The sequence below is a fragment of the Diadema antillarum genome, unplaced genomic scaffold (genome assembly GCF_040938485.1).
Source record: "Diadema antillarum isolate AM-2024a unplaced genomic scaffold, OU_Dant_1.0 seq00001454_RagTag, whole genome shotgun sequence".
Lineage (NCBI taxonomy): Eukaryota > Metazoa > Echinodermata > Echinoidea > Diadematoida > Diadematidae > Diadema > Diadema antillarum.
Genome location: NW_027272200.1, coordinates 634,640 through 655,017, shown reverse-complemented (window position 1 = coordinate 655,017; position 20,378 = coordinate 634,640). Strand labels below are relative to the sequence as shown.

The 20,378-nt window shown below is 39.4% G+C and overlaps 1 protein-coding gene across 1 annotated transcript in view; it reads right to left on the bottom strand.

The window, feature by feature from the left end:
- LOC139709609 (terminal uridylyltransferase 7-like) overlaps nucleotides 1-13,637 on the bottom strand; it is a 40,730-nt gene extending 27,093 nt beyond the window's left edge. Inside the window, exons 1-9 of the mRNA XM_071621568.1 lie at nucleotides 13,560-13,637; nucleotides 11,077-11,999; nucleotides 10,190-10,306; nucleotides 9,351-9,528; nucleotides 8,485-8,625; nucleotides 7,648-7,723; nucleotides 3,268-3,508; nucleotides 2,293-2,464; nucleotides 91-1,052 (exon numbers count right to left, since the gene is read on the bottom strand). Coding sequence (XP_071477669.1) covers nucleotides 91-1,052; nucleotides 2,293-2,464; nucleotides 3,268-3,508; nucleotides 7,648-7,723; nucleotides 8,485-8,625; nucleotides 9,351-9,528; nucleotides 10,190-10,306; nucleotides 11,077-11,988 — 2,799 coding nt within the window. The 5' untranslated portion in view covers nucleotides 11,989-11,999; nucleotides 13,560-13,637. The remainder of the gene's footprint in view (nucleotides 1-90; nucleotides 1,053-2,292; nucleotides 2,465-3,267; nucleotides 3,509-7,647; nucleotides 7,724-8,484; nucleotides 8,626-9,350; nucleotides 9,529-10,189; nucleotides 10,307-11,076; nucleotides 12,000-13,559) is intronic.
- Between the last annotated feature and the right edge of the window lie 6,741 nt (nucleotides 13,638-20,378).

Genomic DNA, 20,378 nt, shown 5'->3' with positions numbered 1-20,378 from the left:
CACCAAGGTGGAATGGACGTTTTCAGACACAGATGCACAGAATATAAACATAATACAATGTATATGAGCGTATATATTACATGATCTTACCTTACTGATGTGCCCTTCCTTCAAGCAGCTGATACAAATTATTTGCACCTTCTCCCCTCTCGTCAGGATTTTCTGATCAAAGACAAACACGTACTTCTCTGGTCTAACCTCCTCCTCCTCCTCCCTAACCTCCTCCTCCTCCTTTTTCTCTATTGCATCATTGTGATCATCAGAATTCCTCTGGAGGGAACCAGAAGGTCCTTGCGATGGGTCCTCATTCTGTTCTTTGGCATCTCCTAGTTCTGATGTGGGCTCGTCTTCCCTAATGCTTGTGTCAGCATCATTTGCAGGACTCGAGACATCTAGATTTGCATCGGATATCGGATCCTCACTTTCTGAACCCATGGAAGATGAGCCCTGGTGGGACCCGCTGTCCAAATTAGCCCCACTGATCAAGCTGGGGTCTACTGATGATGATCCCGTAACAGCTTCAGTGGCACTGCCAGATTTTGAATGTGTTTCGCTATGGGAGTTACCTCGTTCTGACTCCGCCTCACTCCCACCCGCAGTGTCAGTCGCCGGGTCGGAAGAAGAGGATGCTACATTTGAGGCTGCCCCATCTGAGTCTGATATCGCATCTTCTTCTTCCCCACCCCTTTCCTCCATGTCGACTTCCCTTAAAACCATCTCGGCAAGTTTGGCACCAACATCAGCTGCAGCACCTGCAGCCGCCCGATCAACTTCTCCGTTTTGTTCGCCCTCAGTGCACTCAAGTGCATCATCCTGGACAGAGTCTGCAGTGGCAGGGCATGCAGCATCCAGATGGTTTGGTGGTGACATGGCCCCGCCCGGACCGGGTTCCCCCTCCGTGTGCTCATGGTCCTTGGCGCTGTTTGCTGAAAGCCCGGTTTGTGGAATGCCAAAGTACTTGAGCGCATCGTGGAAGCGGTCCATGATGTACTGAAACACGGAGGATGTGGTGAGAGACTTGGCCAAGTTCTTCTTCCCGTTGGCAAATGGATCTGAGTTAACGAGGAGTGCAAAGAAAAATAAATCATTTCTAGAGCTTTCAATGACAGACGGACATCTTGCTTGAAGATTTCTGGGCACAGGCCCAGTTTACTTGTCTTAAATAAAGGATTATGAATTCATCATCATCAGCAGACAAAGACTCACAAATACTCACCCCATGTCGGCTCACAATGCCACCTACATGTTGCACAAAGATGAATGCACTCCTTACACAAAAAAATGCATTTGACCATTATAAAGCAGGTGGGACGACTGCTTGACAAGTAGAGTAAAAAATGCATCGTTGACTATGTAAACTCTGGAAACGTTTTAGAAAGTCTGCAAATATCAGCCTGTCAGGTGGTACAGATGAGAGAGAAATGATGGGGGGGGGGGGGGGGGTGGGAGTGTCCAGGATCTTTCATAGAACACTATGTTCACTCTATTCAACAAATAATACAGTCTTCATAAAATGTATCACTGATGATACATCGAAGGTCTCCCTTTACTAGAAATAAATGTAATACTTATGATCATGAGTGTCGCTCCTCAAAAAAAAAAAAATATATGGTCCAGAAAAACTGCTAATATATCAATTTCGGTTTAGTTTTAAGCCACCAAATTTTGACAGTAGCTAGAGAAAAGGTTTCTCTCCGAGGTATTATGACAAAATTTAAAAATTTGGGTCTGTCAATCCACAGAGCATGTTTTGGCCCATCACAGAAAATCTATAAACCTGAGACATTTTGTGCATTTAGAGCTGGGTGGTAACATAATGACATGCTGTTGAGTGTCATCTGATCAACAGTGACTGGACAAGTTTTAACTTGAGACCAGGTTCTCGGGCTCGTCCGGCATTGGTATTTCCCCTGGTAAGCCTTGGCAGAGCTTGGAGCTCTGGAGCTTGTTGGCTCAGATTTCACTGGAAGTCATCGGAATGCTGAAAGTTTTGCATTTTGGGGATCAGATAAGCCTCCAATTGTCAGTGGAAGAAGAGCAGTAAATACAAATAGTGTACATGCAGTGCAATAGGCCTACAGTCTAATAAAGTATCTTTATGACATCACAGTTAGTCCTAGGCCCCATTTCATAAAAAGTTGATATGATAGCAACTCTTCCTGGCATGACAGGTGTCGTGGTAGTGACAATAATCCAGTTTCCTGATTGGCTGTTGCTATGGAAAGTTGCCATTCCAGCAAGAGTTGCTATACTAACATCTTTTATGAAATGGGGATCTGGACTGCAGTCTACCTTCAATGGCAACCCTTCTGTTTGGGAGCTTGAGGTCGCCGCGGGTCACTGGCTTCCGCTGCCGGATGCTGATGACGATTTCCTCGATGTTGATGCCAACGAGGTAGAACCTAAGTAGACCCACCCACAGCTCACCGATGGTCTGCTTGTTCTTCGACTTCAGCTGCTCATTCTGCACCAGAGCAAATTTTCACAAAATTTTGTTTTTCTATGGAAAGCACACATTTCCTTAACATAATATCAACATATGCTAAGGGCTATAGCTTTCCCTTTGCTATCTGAAAGAGGCAAGTCAAGTACTCTTTTGTTATGCTAGAAAAATGAAAGTTTGTTGAATTCTATTCATATTTTCTGTACATCATTGTCATGCAGCGACAGCACAAGTTGTTGTAGCCTTTCCATCCAGTGATGGGGGCACCAAAACTATGAAAATTCATAACTTTTGAACGAATTCTTTAATTTTACTGAAATCTCACTGATGCGTGCTGCCGCCACTGCTGCATTGACTCAATCCACATATATATTTGGGTATCATACCCCTTTCAAGGTTGTATATCTCTTTGGCAAATGTCACAAAATTTTACATGATCGGAGAATGTCTGCCAACTCTGTACATGAAATCTTACTTTAACCCATGAGGACGAGTCCCGAGTATACTTGGGCAAGTGTCTTTGGGAAATGTATGTTGTAGCAAAATCCGCCTGTCCTCAACGGGTTAATACACCTCAGAGTTTTTAAAATAAAAATAAAAAACTAACCCTATGTTACTTGACAATAAACTCTATGTTTGTACCAAAAATATCAGTTGGTGTTTTCTGAAGTCTGAAAAGATTCACTGGATATCTATTGCATTGTTTCCGCCGCCATCATAAAGCAGTGACCAATTTTATTATTCTGAGGACGTATGAAAGAAATCTAGATTTCAGGGTTAAAAAAGGGACACAAACTTTAAAGGGTCAAAGAGACTTGCCGCACCTCTTGCAGGATCGGTAAGATGGGAGGATTGCACTGCTGGAGGAAGTAGATGACGAGGAGGACAAAGGTGTGTGCCGGCATGGCCCCGATAGCCTGCTGGTCGATACCACAGAGCCGCGCCCAGTACCGGAGGCCCATGACCAGCGGGCGGAGCCGGTGGTCGCACTGGTTGTACTCTACCATCAGCTGACTGGCCTGCACGGCGTGCTGATTGGCTGTGCCAACTTCGCACAGAAGATTCCTGCCCATCAAGAACAAACAAATCATTCTAGCCACACTCGACAATCTTTTGTCTCATGTGTAACTTCATAGTTTTATCCACTTTGTGATTTAGAAGTCATGATACAATTTTCTGAGAAATAATGTTACAAACTCCATTGAGACAGTGACATTTTTGCACATGGTACTATTACAGGCAATCACTGTAGCACATTGTTCCCAATAGGAAGAGTCAAAACCCATCCATGTTAAAAGAACAAGAGACCCGCGGGTCTAGCGCTCACCTGAGTATCGCAAGTTCACCTTTCACGCAGTCACTAATCTAAATTATTCACAGCTCTACCAAAATTTGACCAGGCATTCTCAAGTAGAAGATGAAACTGTACAATAAGGGACCAAATTTTTTAAGATTCCTTAATTTGGGGGGGGGGGGATTGGGGCCCCCTGGGGCCCTCTGGGTGGGGCATGGTGCCCATTTTTATAAATTGAGATCCTGACCCCCTAGGGATGCTACCTGCCAAGTTTGATGAAAATACATCATGAGGTTTTCAGGAAGAAGATGAAAATGGACAATTCAGGTCCCCATTTGGACCTTCCCAACCAACCCCCCCCCCCCCCCCCCCTGCCCCCAAGAGGGGCACCCCTTGATCTCCTATGAACAAACTTGAAAATACAGTCATTAATGTACTCACTCATAGTATTATCTTACCTCTATAACTTCTGATTCTAGAGAAGATTTTTAAAGATTCCTTCATTTTGGGGGTTTGGGGCCCCCCTGGGGGCCCCCTGGGTGGGGAATGGTGCCCATTTTAAGAAATTGAAATCCTAACTCCCTAGGGATGCTACCTGCCAAGTTTGGTGAAAATGGGTCATGGGGTTCTCAAGAAGAAGATAAAAATGTACAATTTAGGCCCCATTAGGACCCCTCCTCACCCCCCTCCCCTGGGTCCCAAGGGGGGCACCCCTGATTCTGCCATGAACAAACTTGAAACTACAGTTATCAATGTACAAACTCATAGTATTAACTTAGCTCTATCACTTCTGGTTCTGGAGAAGAAGATTTTTACAGATTCCTTAAGTTTGGGGCGTTTGGGCCCCCTGGGGGCCCCCTGGGTGGGGCATGGTGCCCATTTTAACAAATTGAGTTCCTAACCCCCTAGGGATGCTACCTGCCAAGTTTGGTGAAAATGGGTAATGGGGTTCTCAAGAAGAAGATGAAAATGTACAATTTAGGCCCCATTAGAACCCCTCCCCACCCCCCTCCCCTGGGTCCCAAGGGGGGCACCCCTAATTTTGCCATGAACAAACTTGAAACTACAGTCATCAATGTACTAACTCATAGCATTAACTTAGCTCTATCACTTCTGGTTCTAGAGAAGAAGATTTTTACAGATTCCTTAATTTTGGGGGGTTTGGGCCCCCCTGGGGGCCCCCTGGGTGGGGCATGGTGCCCATTTTAACAAATTGAGTTCCTAACCCCCTAGGGATGCTACCTGCCAAGTTTGATGAAAATCGGTCTTGGGGTTTTCAAGAAGAAGATGAAAATGTAAAAAGTTTACGCACGACGCACGACGGACGACGCACGATGGACGACGGACGACGGACGACGGACGACGGACGACGCACGACGCACGACGCACGACGCACGACGGACGCCGGACGAAGGGCGATCGCAATAGCTCACTTGAGCCTTTGGCTCAGGTGAGCTAAAAAAGAAAAAAAAAAGAAGAAGAATCCCCTTCATTTATTCATTGCAAAGAGCAGGGTGCATAACCCAGTGAAGTGGTCTACCCCAAGCACTGCAATTATTCATCACATAGCAAGTGCATAACCCAGTGAAGTGGTCTACTGTAAGTACTCACAACTAGACCCCATGGAAGACAAGACAGTGCAGCTGAATATGGGCTATCCAGCCATTTTTTCAAATGAAAATGAAAACAAACAAACAAAAAACAAACTGTCTTAATTGTAAACTGAATAGTAAAGAGATAGTTCTAAATGTGTGATTACGCTTTAAAAATAATTCCCAAATACTGAAGAAAGTGTGGAGCAAGCCTATTACAAATTCAACATCACTATAGTGGACCAATGATACAAACTTTCACATGTATACACATAGTACATACAACTTGTATGCATACATGTATCACATCTACAAATATACAAAATGTATGCATACATTCGTCTAGATGCATACATACATACAATGTAGAAACATGTCACATGAGCACATACTTACATAAAGTATGTACACACATACATCTCATTAATTACTGAACCTGATCATCAAATATTGTGTAAGATTCAATGTTTCACAGAAATATTTCATAATCTTTCCCTGTTTGTTTCTCTCCCTTTTTTGTGGCTTTAGTTCAATACCTCTCAACTAAACCACAACCAGCCTGACAAGGTTTCAGGACAATGCAGATAGATTCATCACTATCAGTCATATGTACAGTGCACGAGGCACTCTCTTGCAACAACACTGGCCATGAAACTAATTCCCCAGCATAACACATGGACACATCACTCACACAAAAGCCATTCCCTTCTTTGTTGTTGTTGTTGTTGTTGTTTTTTTGTGTGTGTTTTAATCCATAATCTACACAATATCCTTGTTTTCAAGGAAGCAGTAAAATGCGGTGGTTTATCTTTGGCTGTTGACTCACTTCCCTCCCATTCATTTTTCCCCATTAGTTTAGATCATGATTGTTTATAATGTTTTCCCAAGGGGATGATTCATAATGATAATTTTTCTTTTTTTCACAATTTATATAAACCACTGGCTTGTACACAGGAAGCCATTAGGGATGGGTTTCCCCAATATTGAACAAAGAGAGACCACTGATTTGAACAGCTGAGGATAATTCTCATGGCAAATAACTGGACTTGTTACAACTGCATCTGCTGCCAATTCCAGTTCATTGAACATATGCCATTTAACAGCATTCACAACAACCTTTCCGTGGAAAATACATGCTGCAGCACATTGAACATTCTAAACACAGCTTTTAAAGGTATACTATCAGTATATTTATTATTAGTAGTATTTTTTTTTATTCAACCAGCTTGTTTTTCCTCTAGTTTTTAGTACTTACATACTTACATTTTTCCCATTTGTTCTCCCATGATACATATTTATGCACTGCTGATATAACTATTGTCTTCCTTTTGAAGTGAGATGCTTTTGTGCTGTCAAAATTTTCTGAATACCCTCACAAAAACCAAGCAAGTATCATGTTTCATGCTGTTTCAGCATAGATTGAGAATGCGCAATTCCAAGAGGTCACAATTTCATTTCATGCTTGCCCTCTGTGGCCATGCGGCTGTTGTCCCACACTCAACTCAGTCGTACATTATTACGCTTTCCATGCACTTCGTCCCGACCAACATACTTCATTACTGTCTATACCCACTCCACAACTGGGCATTCGTCATACTCTCAACACCTACCCTGTCACCTCATGGCACTTTGTAAACATAGGCATTGTCAGAAACAAAGACACTTCCTTTCTAGATCCAAAGCAAATCATATATAGATGTAGATCATATGAAGAGTTTGTTCGCAAAAACCGGTTAGTCCATTTTTGAAGATTTTGAAGTACGGTCTCTGTCATAAAGTACAAAATAATACCTTTTAAATGATATATTGGTCACTACATATAAAGGTACATTTTTGAAGTTATGATCAAAAGAAGCAAACATGTTCTTATTATTCTCTTTATTTTTCTTGACCTTTAATCCCAAATATCTCCATTTGGCAAATATTGACTTATCGGTTTTTGCAAACAAACTCTTCATATACAATGTATAGCAGTAGATGACAGGTTTGAGTGCCGTGGTTTCTTTTTTCAGACATGTTTGTTTAAATCATGGATCAGCAAATGTGATCTTACAAATTTCATTTGTAGAGGGGGCCAAATTGAAGAAAAACTCACATCTCAAATCATATCTAAACATCTACTGTATGTCATTCTGCTCATAGCTTCCCTACATAAAACGTATAGAAACTTGGGTACTTGATGCAAGCAAAGCAATGCATAAAATCTGTTCTACAGTTTTGTGGATATAAAGGCTTTGTGGATATGTCTTTCACATTCTGCATTATGTGAGTGAAACAAACAAGTATCATTTTGTTCTGAACAAATAAAGAAGACTCACGTTTTCTTGTCCCTAAATCGTACACACGGATGTTTCCCCTCAAAGTCAGGCTCAAAGTCAGTGACATCTTTGTCAACTGCAGATGAGAAAAAGAAAGCGTGCATGTTAGCAAACTGAATATATCAAGCACACGTAGACGGCTCCTGATTTTTCTACAGATTCTTCAAGTAGAGAGAACTCTCCAAAACATCCATTGAATATCTGCTAGCATGGGCATACCACAGAGCGAGAAGGCTGGCCTGACTCGGATATATTCAATAATCCCCATAACAAATAATGTACAGCTTTATTACTGATCTCTATGTAAGTAAATACACAGCCAAAGGATCAGGAAAGCATGTATTGAAATATCTACTTAGATTTAGTGGACCTGCATTAAACGCCATGTCATTTGACAATTGCTTGTTTAATGATCAAAGAGAAAAATTTGTGCCATTCACCCATGCAGCACGGCAATATCGCTACAATTTTCAGCATGTGATCAGCATGCAATGATGCGATGCAAATATGCCTTTGCAAGTTTGGTAGCTGATTTGAGAACTTAATTAACAGGATTGAGTAAGAGACACTTTGTATTTCTTGACCATTGCATCCATCAAACTAGTGCTCGTATCGAAGGGAGCATGAAATCTATCTGACTGAATATTGGACATGTCCATGGTGTGAGCAGTGTCAAAAAAAAAAAATAGACTTCTTCTCTTCCACATACCCCCCCCCCCTCCCTCCCCCCACAATTCCCATTATTATGCAACCGAATACTCTATAAACACAACAATTGAGAATCAAAGTTTTATCAGGAAAAGGAGCTTACCATCTCCATTATATTCAAAAACCCACCTCTGGCTGCAATGGCCTGGCTGACTGCTACAAGAACCTTGGAGGCCAGCTTCTCGCTTGGGGCCTCAACGTCCAGGTTGACATCGCTGTCATGGAAACCAAAACTGCTCAGAGATGACCCGTAGAGCTTGACCCGACATTCTGGGTGTACATTGGTCAGAGAGATGACAGAAACAAGTTTTCACATGCCAGCAATTTTCAGAAAATGTTTGTGACCACAGCAGTAAATATGTATCATGATATTAAGAGAAGACCAGAAGTTTCTTGACTTTTGTAACAAAGCAAAATATGCATCTTTATTGATCCTTGAATTACTACAGTGTACATCAAATAAAAAGAGAATAATGCAATATGTATTAAATACATTTTCTTTAATTTACACTATTTTTTTGATGGTGTTTGTATGTTCCCCAACAATGCTGATCTTGCAATGTTTATCTCCTGCAATCTCACACAGCTTCTATATTCCATATTGGTTGCATCCTTGGAATAATCTTAAAAACCCTGCAGGCAATTCTGACATCTGTATTAGCAAAATCTCCTCGATGGAATCTAATGCATTGACCACACAGTATCAGGTACAAGACTTTGCTGAATTCCACATCTCTATCCTTGCAAGTTCTCTGTACCAGGTATATCTTCTGAGAATAGGTGACCTTATTCAACATGATACAGGTATTGTTTTGAATGTGACAACCATGCCACGATTGCCAGGGGATTATTCCACGCAAGCTATCCCATGCTCTTTACAATTCCATCAACACTGTGCTGCAGAACAACTTTGCAGTTTTTGTTTTGTTTTGTTTTCTATAAGTTGCAATGAATGAAAGATAAACTAAAAATAAAATGGCAACCTCATCATTTACCTGGCAAATAACTTTGGAGGTTTGACTCCATTCTCCTCGCAATCCCAAGTCGCACGTTCATCTCACTGCCTGTCAGACTGTGCTCCTCCTCCACTCTCTGTAGCAGCTCGGTCAGGGCTTGGGCATGCGCTTTGGACGGCGGTGGCAGGTTCTTGAAGAAGTTCTCGGACTCTTTGGCCTTCAAACATCGGCAGACAACAGTCAAATCATGATTTGCAGACATCTCATGCAAAGCACTGAGCATTTCATGAAATACCACAAATATTACAAAGACAACGTCAGGGCGAAATTTGCATAGTGTAAGGTTGGCCCATTCGTTGAATGTCATATCTCTTTACCCAATGACTGTTCCACAAATACAAGTGTAAATGACAGATAATTATGTGAGGGTCTGCAGAAAGAGCTGTAAGAACTACCAACTTTATACATGAATGCATTATTATTTTTCTTATCAATTAGAGTAATCCAATCAAAAGCATTACACTCATATTACATCTTACATTCACTTACCCCATCTTTATCTTAATAGCAACATTAGCAATAGAACTATTATTCTCTACATTTATCTAATTTTCATTTCTGTTAGATTCATTTATTCTTATTCTTGTTTATGGGAAAAGGAGGGGGTCTTTGAAATCTAAATCACAGTGAGGCAGAGCAATTTGACATGATCAGGTAAATATCTTATTTGACAATAACTCTTAAATCACCTCTACCGAGTAGTATTTTTAACAGATTTAGAGATAATCACAGGGATGTATTTCTTGTGCATTTGATAAGACAGACTTATTGTGACTGCAACACTGAGTGACAAACAATGGTTAGACTGAATCTTGTACCTTTGCCAGTCTGTTGTGTCTTGATTGGTCAATATGCGTCCAGCAGAGCGGCACAGTGTCGATGTGATAGTTGCACAGTCTGCAGTAATACTGGGCACGTGGGAATTTTATGCTTTTCTGTGGAAGAACAGGGATACAATGCGTGGACAAAAATAATATTCTGCTATTAGCATACAGGTGAATCGTGGCCACGTTCTCACTGAAAGCAATTCAGGGTAGCAAGGATATATAATTATGCACATCTAAACATGAGAGCCACCTCATGAAATTATTTTGTGTGATGGGATGTGGTCCAAATAGGGTAATTGTTAGGAATTGTAGTGTACCTACTTTGGCATCTGGAAATGCTAACACTTACAATGTACAATGTAGTACCAACAATGCAGCAAGAAATGTATATTTTTAGTCAACTCTATTCCTACAAATTCTATTTTCTCACTTTATCACTTCAGTATTTCTGGTTCTACTTTCATTTATCATTTTCACAGTATGACTGCTCCCCGGCTTCTTACGTTATTGTAAGAGCCAAATAGAGACTCAGAGCAAGATGGTACCATGACAACAAAATAATTTTTCTGTTCCCTGTGATGACAGCCATACCCAGGTAATTGCAATCCCTCAAATTATCATACCTTTTTGATAATGGCTATGATCTGCAACTGGGGAAGATCTAACAAAATGAAAAAGAACATTGATTTCCATCTGATTACATTCTATCCTACATTGCATACCTTGCAAACATCCAAAACAAGCTGGTTTAATTGAATGAATGAATGCAAAAACCTGATGTAAAGAACAGAGCAAACCTTTCAAAATGCAATTTGTACCATAATTACACACAAACTATCAAATAGATTGTACCACTCACAATAGCCCATCACACGTACCTTTGAAAGTCTGAATATGTAGGTCTTCTCAAGCTCATCCTCCTGTTCTGCGAAGGATTTGTGGCCATGCTTCTCCTCACTGCTCCGCTCATGCTCTGGGGTCGAGAGAATCTGCGGTGCCACCGGATCTGCCTGCCGGCTCCTTTCTTCCTGTTCCTTTGGCTCACCTCTCTCTTTCAGATCACGCCAGCCCTCTCTGCGGTTAGCGGTTGATGGTGTCGGCACTGCCTTTTCTTCCGTCCGCAGGTTGGTGTTAACCAGCTTCCTAGGCAGTTTCCTCTCTACGCCCTTCCTCTTGTTCGTATTGGTCACTTGCGGCTGAGGAGTCCTGGCCAACTTTTCTGCATGTTCACTGGGGACACTCTCACTACCATCATTTTTGGAGGATGGCTCCTGAACGTTCACACCGCCTTGAGCTCTCCTGCGCTCTTCACTCTTTTCTGCATTTGCGAGCTTCACGGCATGGTTCCTTTGCATTTTCTTGGCAGAGGTCTTCCTGATGTTTGCGGAAGCATGTCTACTGTCTGTGGCACCCGCCGTCTCCTTTACCATTTGGTCCGCTGCAGGCCTGAATGGTTCCGCTTGGTTCGAGTTACTTTCTTCACGGGTACTCGCCTGACCCTTCTTTTGGGGGTTGTTATCCCTCTGATCTTTCAGTACCTTCTCTTTCTTCTTGGGCCTCTTCTTTGCGCTCTCTGCTTCCGCCTCCTTTGGCCCAATGATGTCAGCTCCGGCTTGAAGTCGTGACTCTGGGGCTGGTACTTTGTCCCCGTCCGACGATGGCATGTTCTCTCTCTTGTTTCCTGGCACTGGCTGGCTTGGTGGAGACGTCCTGTTCCCCGACACCTGTGCTGCACTGGATACTTCAGATGGGCGTGCCCCCTGAGAGGGGCTGGGGTCTTTGTTTTCCATGTCAGTGCCGGCTGCTCAAGAGAAAGAAGAGGTTAGAGGAACTCTATTTCAAATTTGACCACTTTGCAAAATTGTCTTATAAGTCAACATCGCCCAAATATTATCTTGTACTTGTGAAATATATAACTCAGCCATATCATATGCATTATTCCTGTACTCTAAATGTTCATTGAAAATTAAATCAAGACTAATGAACTAGAGTTTATGGTAGGGAAACTGATGATGGGTGAAGTGACTGCAAACAAAAATCAAAGCAGGCCCTTGTAAAGTACGTACAGGCTGTAGGGCCTATAGAATGCAATGTACAGCAGCTTCTCCCAAACCAGTTCACACTTACTAATCACGGTCACTGCCCTACTTTACCTCAGCACAACACAAACAAAATTGGAGTATGGTTACCACATGTAATGGAAGTAAGACTTAAACAGTACACTATACATCATTTTCCTAATTCCTGCTGCAAGCAACTCAGTTTAAAGGGCCTTGAGCCAGGCCCCTGATGTAACAATATCAATACTCTGTTTCAAAAACAACACTTGGTTAAGTTTCTTCGAATTCTCGTTCTAAAAAGTTCAATAACCATGACTTTATTTCACGCTGCACGTTGGCACTGGCCCGACGATTCCTGACCTGTAAAAATCACTGTCAGAATCACCAGAATGGATAAGTAAAACATGGAAAAACTGGGTTCCTACTGACAGTACTGGTCCGACGCAACAGTGAGGTCAGACCATAAAAAATGAGCGGATGAGCTGGTGTGAGTGTGCACCCCTGCTTAGATGCCAATGAATGAATGACGAACCAACGTGAATTTACAGTGTCCGTTTGAAAATTTACTTTCTTCAGTGACAAATACCTGCTGTCAGGCCCCTGATGTAACAATATCAATACTCTGTTTCAAAAACAACACTTGGTTAAGTTTCTTCGAATTCTCGTTCTAAAAAGATCAATAACCATGACTTTATTTCACGCTGCACGTTGGCACTGGCCCAACGGTCCCTGACCTGTAAAAATCACTGTCAGAATCACCAGAATGGATAAGTAAAACATGGAAAAACTGGGTTCCTACTGACAGTACTGGTCCGACGCGACAGTGAGGTCAGACCATAAAAAATGAGCGGATGAGCTGGTGTGAGTGTGCAACCCTGCTTAAACCATTAGATGCCAATGAATGAATGACGAACCAACGTGAATTTACAGTGTCCGTTTGAAAATTTACTTTCTTCAGTGACAAATACATTCTGTTGGAATGCATACTACAAAATATATTTCTACTGGCGCTAATAGGCGATACTACTAACAATGACTCATAGTACATCTAGCACTAATTACGTTAAGAACGCGCTTTTCAATGGGAAACTAAGCGTCACAAACTGTGTGTAGTCCCACCCATTTACAAACGAGCTGGTTCTAAAGTTAGCATTCTGAGAGAAAAAAAAAAAATCTATCACATCGCCTTGCTCATTCATCTGTTAAACGAGCTCAGATTACAAAATATTATCCATCATCTACGTGATAATAATCAAGCTCATCTGTTTCTGTAATATCAAAGTCACTGGTAACTGTCTTACCTTTATTTAATCATTTTGTTCACCTCCCAGATCTCGATTTTCCACACTCTGACCCTGTAGAAAATAAACATTCGCGTGTGCAGTCACCAAATGCAATGTGCGCAGCTAGCTATCATGCAGGAAGCTACTAGTCGTAGTAGTAGCTCGAAAAGCTTAGTGTATGTAGTAAGGGCAAGCACGGAAGCGTAAGCGGAACTCATGCGTGCGCGTTGCGAATTTTAGTTTGGTGGTCGCGAATGAGGCTTTTCACTCAAGATACAGTAACTGAACACAAGCTTGCACAACAAAACGAAAAGTAAACTGTTGGGGGGAGGAGGGGGGGGGGGGGGGGAGCCTACTGGTATTGTATTCGATGATGCGGAGCATGACCACTTGACCATTAGTGTTACAACGAAGTTACATAACTCGTTGTTTCAAGTTTATTAACTCAATCACCCCACTGGGGTATGTGAGTTCACGAACAAGCAAGTAATACAACTATTATGAAAGGCTGCCATTATGAAAACACAAAATTTACAAAATGGCTGTGGCAAAATAGGCATAATTTACCATTCGCAGATGAAACGAACACCCAGCATTAGTGCTTTAAAATAGTTCTTAAATGTGAGTTCGGGATAGAAACAACCACTGTAAAAATCTGAATCTGTTCAATCGATGTTTGAAGTATTGTTGAATACACAAAATGTGAACAGTAGCTATAATAAAAATGTTTCCAGACTAAACCATCTACAGTAATGATTTGATGAGAAAAATACTTATATCTCCTTATATTTTAGGCTTTATTGCAAAAATTTTGTATGGCAGGATGTTTTGTGACACATCAGACCTACACATGATTTGCATCCAAATGTGATATCTTGAACATTTTGTTTTAAATCACTGTTCCCAAAGGTAAACAGGACCTTTAACTTGACAGAATTTAACAAATTTAATGTCAAGGGTAACTTGCACAATCCAAACTATTATGGTAACAGTAACAGTAGGCTCTATACACTGTATATTCCAGTATCGGTACATGTATTGATACGCACATTAATAGGCTACTATATGATAAAAACACAGACATAGGTGTACTTGTACAGATACAGAGTGACACGTACCATCTGCATATTTTCTGAGCAATATGATATTAGCTCTTAATTACAATTGCTAATTTTTACAGTAAGAACTCAAATAACGTCCTCTCCGGTCCCAACCAAATACTGTAATTTCTTTTCTTTTCTTTTTTTTTTTTGGTACCAGCCATTAACTGCAAATGCAAAAAGAACCAATAGGGCCTAATATATATAACAGACAAAACTTCCTGGTACCATGAAATAGACCTTCTTATAATATTTCCACTAGTGTACAAGCTTTAAAAAAATTGAAAAACAAGTATAAATGATGCATCTTTCCCCCATTTAAACAATTTAAAGGGGAATTTAAAGGGTAATTAAATCTAAAGTTCATCTGATAAGAAAGAGTAAAATCTTTCGAGTTCAACGGTAAAATTTTGATTGAAATCGGGAGAAAAATAAGGACGTTATGACATTTCAAAGTTTTGCTAATTTTTCAGAAAACAATTCTTGAACAGTCAATAATTATCACGAATATGCAAATGGAAAAGTGAGCATGTCATTCCCTCACAACTTGCCATATATAGTTTGTACATAAAATTTTGAAATTTCCAGTTTTTCATTCAAACGCAATTATGCCCGAGGCTCAAATCCTGGTACACTGCAAAAAGTCCGGTGTTAAATAGTGAACACCGAGCTGGTGTTAAATTTTCGGTGCTCATTTATGGTGTTAAATTAACGCCTACGGGTGTCATTTCCAAATGTTAAACTGTTTTTTGAAGAGTTTCTTAGTAACTGCACTTCTTGTTGATTTTTAATTTAAACAAGACGATCAAGAATTTTACATTAAAATACTAGATTTTTGAAAAAATGTGAAAATAAATTTACACCAAAGTAACACCAGCTGGTGTGGTCCCTTATTGAAGCTGGACGGGTGTTAAACCATTGATATTAACACCAGCAAATATCAAATCAACACCATGTGGTGTCACTTTTTAATTAACACCAGTACAGTATCAAAATAACACCAGGTACAGTGTCAAATTAACACCACGAAGTGTCAGGTGAACACTTTTCAACACCATCACAGTGCATTTTTAACACCTGTGGGTGTGGTCCTTTATTGAAGTTTGATCGGTGTTAGATTTAACACCTGTGGTGTTAAATCTAACACCGATGTTTTTACAGTGTACTGCATATCTAACTGATCACTATTCTGAAGTTATTCAACCTGGTACTTTAACATCATGTTTCAGACTTTGATAACAGAAACATTGAATTTTCTTTTTTGTACACGATCAATGGAAAATTGTGAAGGTATGACATGGTTTGCGCACTCATTTGCTAGTTCATATCCACTGTACAAGAACTGTAGTGCAGAAATTAGCAAAACTTCAAAATGTCACAACTTCCTTATTTTACATCCGATTTCAGTCAAATTTTTATCGTTGAACTTGTATGATTTTACTTTTTTTATCAGACTAACTTATATTTGGACTTGATTTCCCCTTTAAAATCGATTCAATCACTAATGAAATATCATTACCTTCTATTGTGACTTTCTTATAAATCAACTGTCGTTTGCTTCAGAATTCACTTTTGTGTACAATGTCAATATTATTGACACTGAGCCAAGTTAACTGTAAATTAGGCTTCTAGATTATGTTCATGCATGCCTTTATACATAGTACATGATTTCCCTCATTCTATTTCAGCACAACATTAACCATGGGTGCAAGTCATCGTGCCCAGTCTTCTGTGTAAGTAGGCTTAAAAATGTTCAGAAAACCTTTTCATCTTTCTTGATACCATTGAGTATTTCCCCTGCTGCTGTTACACAAGGTAACGTTTGACGTGAAAAAGTGGTAGGCATATTGAAATGACGACTGACCTTATCAATATAGAATCGAGGACCAGGTTACCACACACAATATATCTGCTGGAAATGGAAAAATAAAATTAATATAAAGTAATGAATGAAAAAGGAATAGTACAACCCTGAATGGTAGAGGGCGCTTGTCAGTCACTAACACGCTGTCATCATTGCTAGCATGTTATTTATTTTTTAAATCTTTTTATATTTTACATTTGATCGTGAACGATAGTGCATCAGAACGGTATTCAAAACATGTTTTTTTTTTTTTTTTTTTAAATACGAACAAGCAAAAATGAATTGAATAATGAATAAAAAGAGTATCATGATTATTGGTCTTTTATGGGGCTTTTTTTTCTGTCTGGATTTTTTTGTCCACCAATATCAATAATATTTTCTCTATTATTGAGGGATCAGGGGGGCATTTCACAGGCATTTTGGTCGGATATTTTTCTGACAAACTGTTACAAGCTACTGTAATCCTTGCATCTGATTGGCTGAGAGCAAATTTGTCCGACAACTTTGTCGGGCAAAATGCTTCATGAAATGCCCCCCCCCCCCTCCCTGGTTATTAGCCGATAGTCCTTGAGCGGTGCACGAAAGAAAATCATTTATGCCTAAAGTTTTATGTGGAGTGGAATTTGTGCTCATGAACGCATGTATTGTGCAGTTCTGCACATCAGTTTTATATACCGGTTTCATCAGTCCTCATAACTTCATAATGCACTTAGTGTAATAGACCATCACTGTATTATAAAGATCTATACCAGCTATGCATTTTGACATGCTTTTATTGATGGGTTCTATACTGAATGATACTTACAACGAATAGACACACATGGATTTATCATAGTTTACGAAACACTATAGGGTAAGGAGAGAGATTGAAGTAGAAGGAACGCAACTGACCTTTCTCGATCAGACAAAATTGTAATGAATTAAAACCACTTGCGCAATGCAAGTACATTGTAATGAAAATGTGTATTCCCACCTTTCTGATGAGGCTCTGAATTATAAATAATGGAAATTTGTAGTGAACGCATCTAATTCTTCTTGTTTCTACTCATCAGTCCGGCATGAAGTCTGCTTATCGACTCATGTTACTGTTTATTCGTTGATCTTTTTTTTCTCAGATTTAATAGTTTTATATCCACTAACGCTAATAAAGAGGGATATTGTTGCTTTCTGTACACTAGTATACTGAAACTGGTAGATAATTACACTGATGGGACCTTCCTCCCTTGGAAATTTGTTGATTATTTTCTGAAACGTTACAAAATAATTTTGATGTTCAAGTTCATCAAAGTTTTCACCGTACTTTGGGACGGCAAAGCGGATTTATCAATGTATAGCTTCAAAGACGTCACCTATAGGTTGAAGAATATATTAGGTATATGCCTATAATACTCTATACTGCTCAGGGTTGCAACGTAGAAAAAAAAATAACGCAATATTTCCATAGTGGACATGTACTATGTTGTGATAACAACACCAGCAATAATCAAACACCTTGAAAAATGTAGGCCCTAAAAATACAAGAGAAAAATAGATTGGCTGGTTATCGGACGTATACGAGGCGATGTTCAATCTTATTGCATAAAGCTATCTTATAATACCGTTACAATGGATACTAAATGAAGAGGTTTATCGCAAAGCGGACGAACTCCATTCTTGTTAAAGGGGAAATCCAGTCCAAATATAAGTTAGTCTGATAAGAAAGAGTAAAATATTACGAGTTCCACGGTATAATTTTGATCGAAATCGGATGAAAAATAAGGAAGTTATGACATTTTGAAGTTTCCCTAATTTTTGAGGAAACAGTTCTTAAACGGTCAATATGAATATGCAAATGGCAAAGTGAGCATGTCATCCCCCATAACTTGCCATATGGTTTGTATCCAGTTTGTCATTCAAACGGTTTATACCCGAGGCTCAAATCCTGGTATATCTAACTGATCACTATTCTGAAGCTATTCAACCAGGAATAATATCATTTTACAGACTTCAATGACAGAAACGTTGAATTTTCCACATTTTTTTTTTGTGCACGATCACTGGAAAATTGTGAGGTTATGACATGGTTAGCTGACTCATTTGCATATTCATATCCACTGTACAAGAACTGTTTTGCAGAAATCTTTAGCAATACTTCAAACTTTCATAACTTATTTTTCATCCAATTTCAGTCAAATCTTTACCGTTGAACTCTTAAGATTTTACTCTTTTTTATCACTTACTTATTTTTGGACTGGATTTCCCCTTTAATTTGAGATATTTGTGATTAAAACAACGAAAATGATAAGAAAATACAGGATATTTTAATCATAAATTGTAGAATAGTCCTTGTAATGTCAATAGTGAGGTCACAGTATTACTGGAAAGGTTCAATTTTACTCTATCTGATGATCGATGAACTTACTTTAAAAGTGGCGCTCAGCTCATTTTGCAATAAAACTCTTCAAATGTTTACACAGGTAAAAAGAAGACGATAAGTTAACACATTAACAAACACACACAAGACGTGATTTTCATATTCTTTTTAATCAATAATGAATACAGAAAGGTGTGAATTTACAGAACATAATATCTTAGACCAGTCAGAAATCATTTAGGAATATTTCCACCGCAGGAATTATTATTTTTTTTTTGATATGTATTTCATCAATGTTGCAATGAATAGAAATAATCTATATCACCCATTATACGCTGCAGTCAACTACATGTGTATAAATGAGCAAAACATTTTAACTGCTGCCGGTATATGTGACAATAGGTTGATTGTATTAAAGAAAATAAGATGATGAATTTGTATAATATTACTAATTGCTGCAAACAGACTTTATTTTGAGTCAAACTCAACAAAGTATGCACATTGTAGTATAAACGTACGTGTCATGCTTATCACAGTTGTAACCCGCAGTGGGGGTATACCTTAACACGTTGAAATATTGGGCTCTTGTTGATGTGTGTCGCATGATCAATAGTATTTATCAAAAATATCATATGCAAAATGTCCATACCATATTCTCATGAATCAGCGATACAACGTTCGTATCATAAATCTTATACAATGATATCTAAAATCAACGAGCACGACGACGCCATGATTTAATGAATTATGATGGATAAACGTAATTATATTATAGTATTCAGTAGCTTTGTGTAATCTTCCGGGAGAAATGATGCTTCTCAAACTCAGTGTTTCCCCTTGAACTTGACTAAGCAGCATTTATGATAAACACAAATCTGTATCCGTGAAACCTCTTACTATATGCACTGCACATTTTGAATGCTACAATTCGTTATTCCGGATTAGTTAATCTGAAAATGAAATGGGCCTAAGGTTCGTTTTTCCGAAAACGAAATGAGGTTCGTAATTCCAACGGTTCGTTTATAGTACGCACCTTCTCTTCATTTTTTTTTTTTTTTTTTTTTTTGTCTGAGTAACTAACCTTCGGAATAAGAAACCTTTCATTTTCGAATTAATGACCCTTGATTCGCGGAACCTTCGGAATAACGCCAAAATGTTTAATGTTCAGATTAACGAATCCGTTTCCATTTTTGGTTTAACGAACATCTAGGTCATGTAGGAAGGCCTATTTGTCTGTTTCAGAATAACGAACGATCGGAATAACGAACCTTATTTCACTTGCGGACTAACGAACTTTTGGAATGATGAACATGATATCTGTGAAACTATACTTATATATTATATAGTAACCTTTTTTTAAAACTTTTTGTTTCTACTCTTATGATACCGTGAAAATTTGGCCGAAGTGTTATCGGCGAGGAGTTCCTTTCAAATAGTATCTAGATAAGATTGTTCTGATTCACGCTATAGAGAAACCAAAATAACTATAATGCTCAACTGGAACTGCAACAGGAAAACAA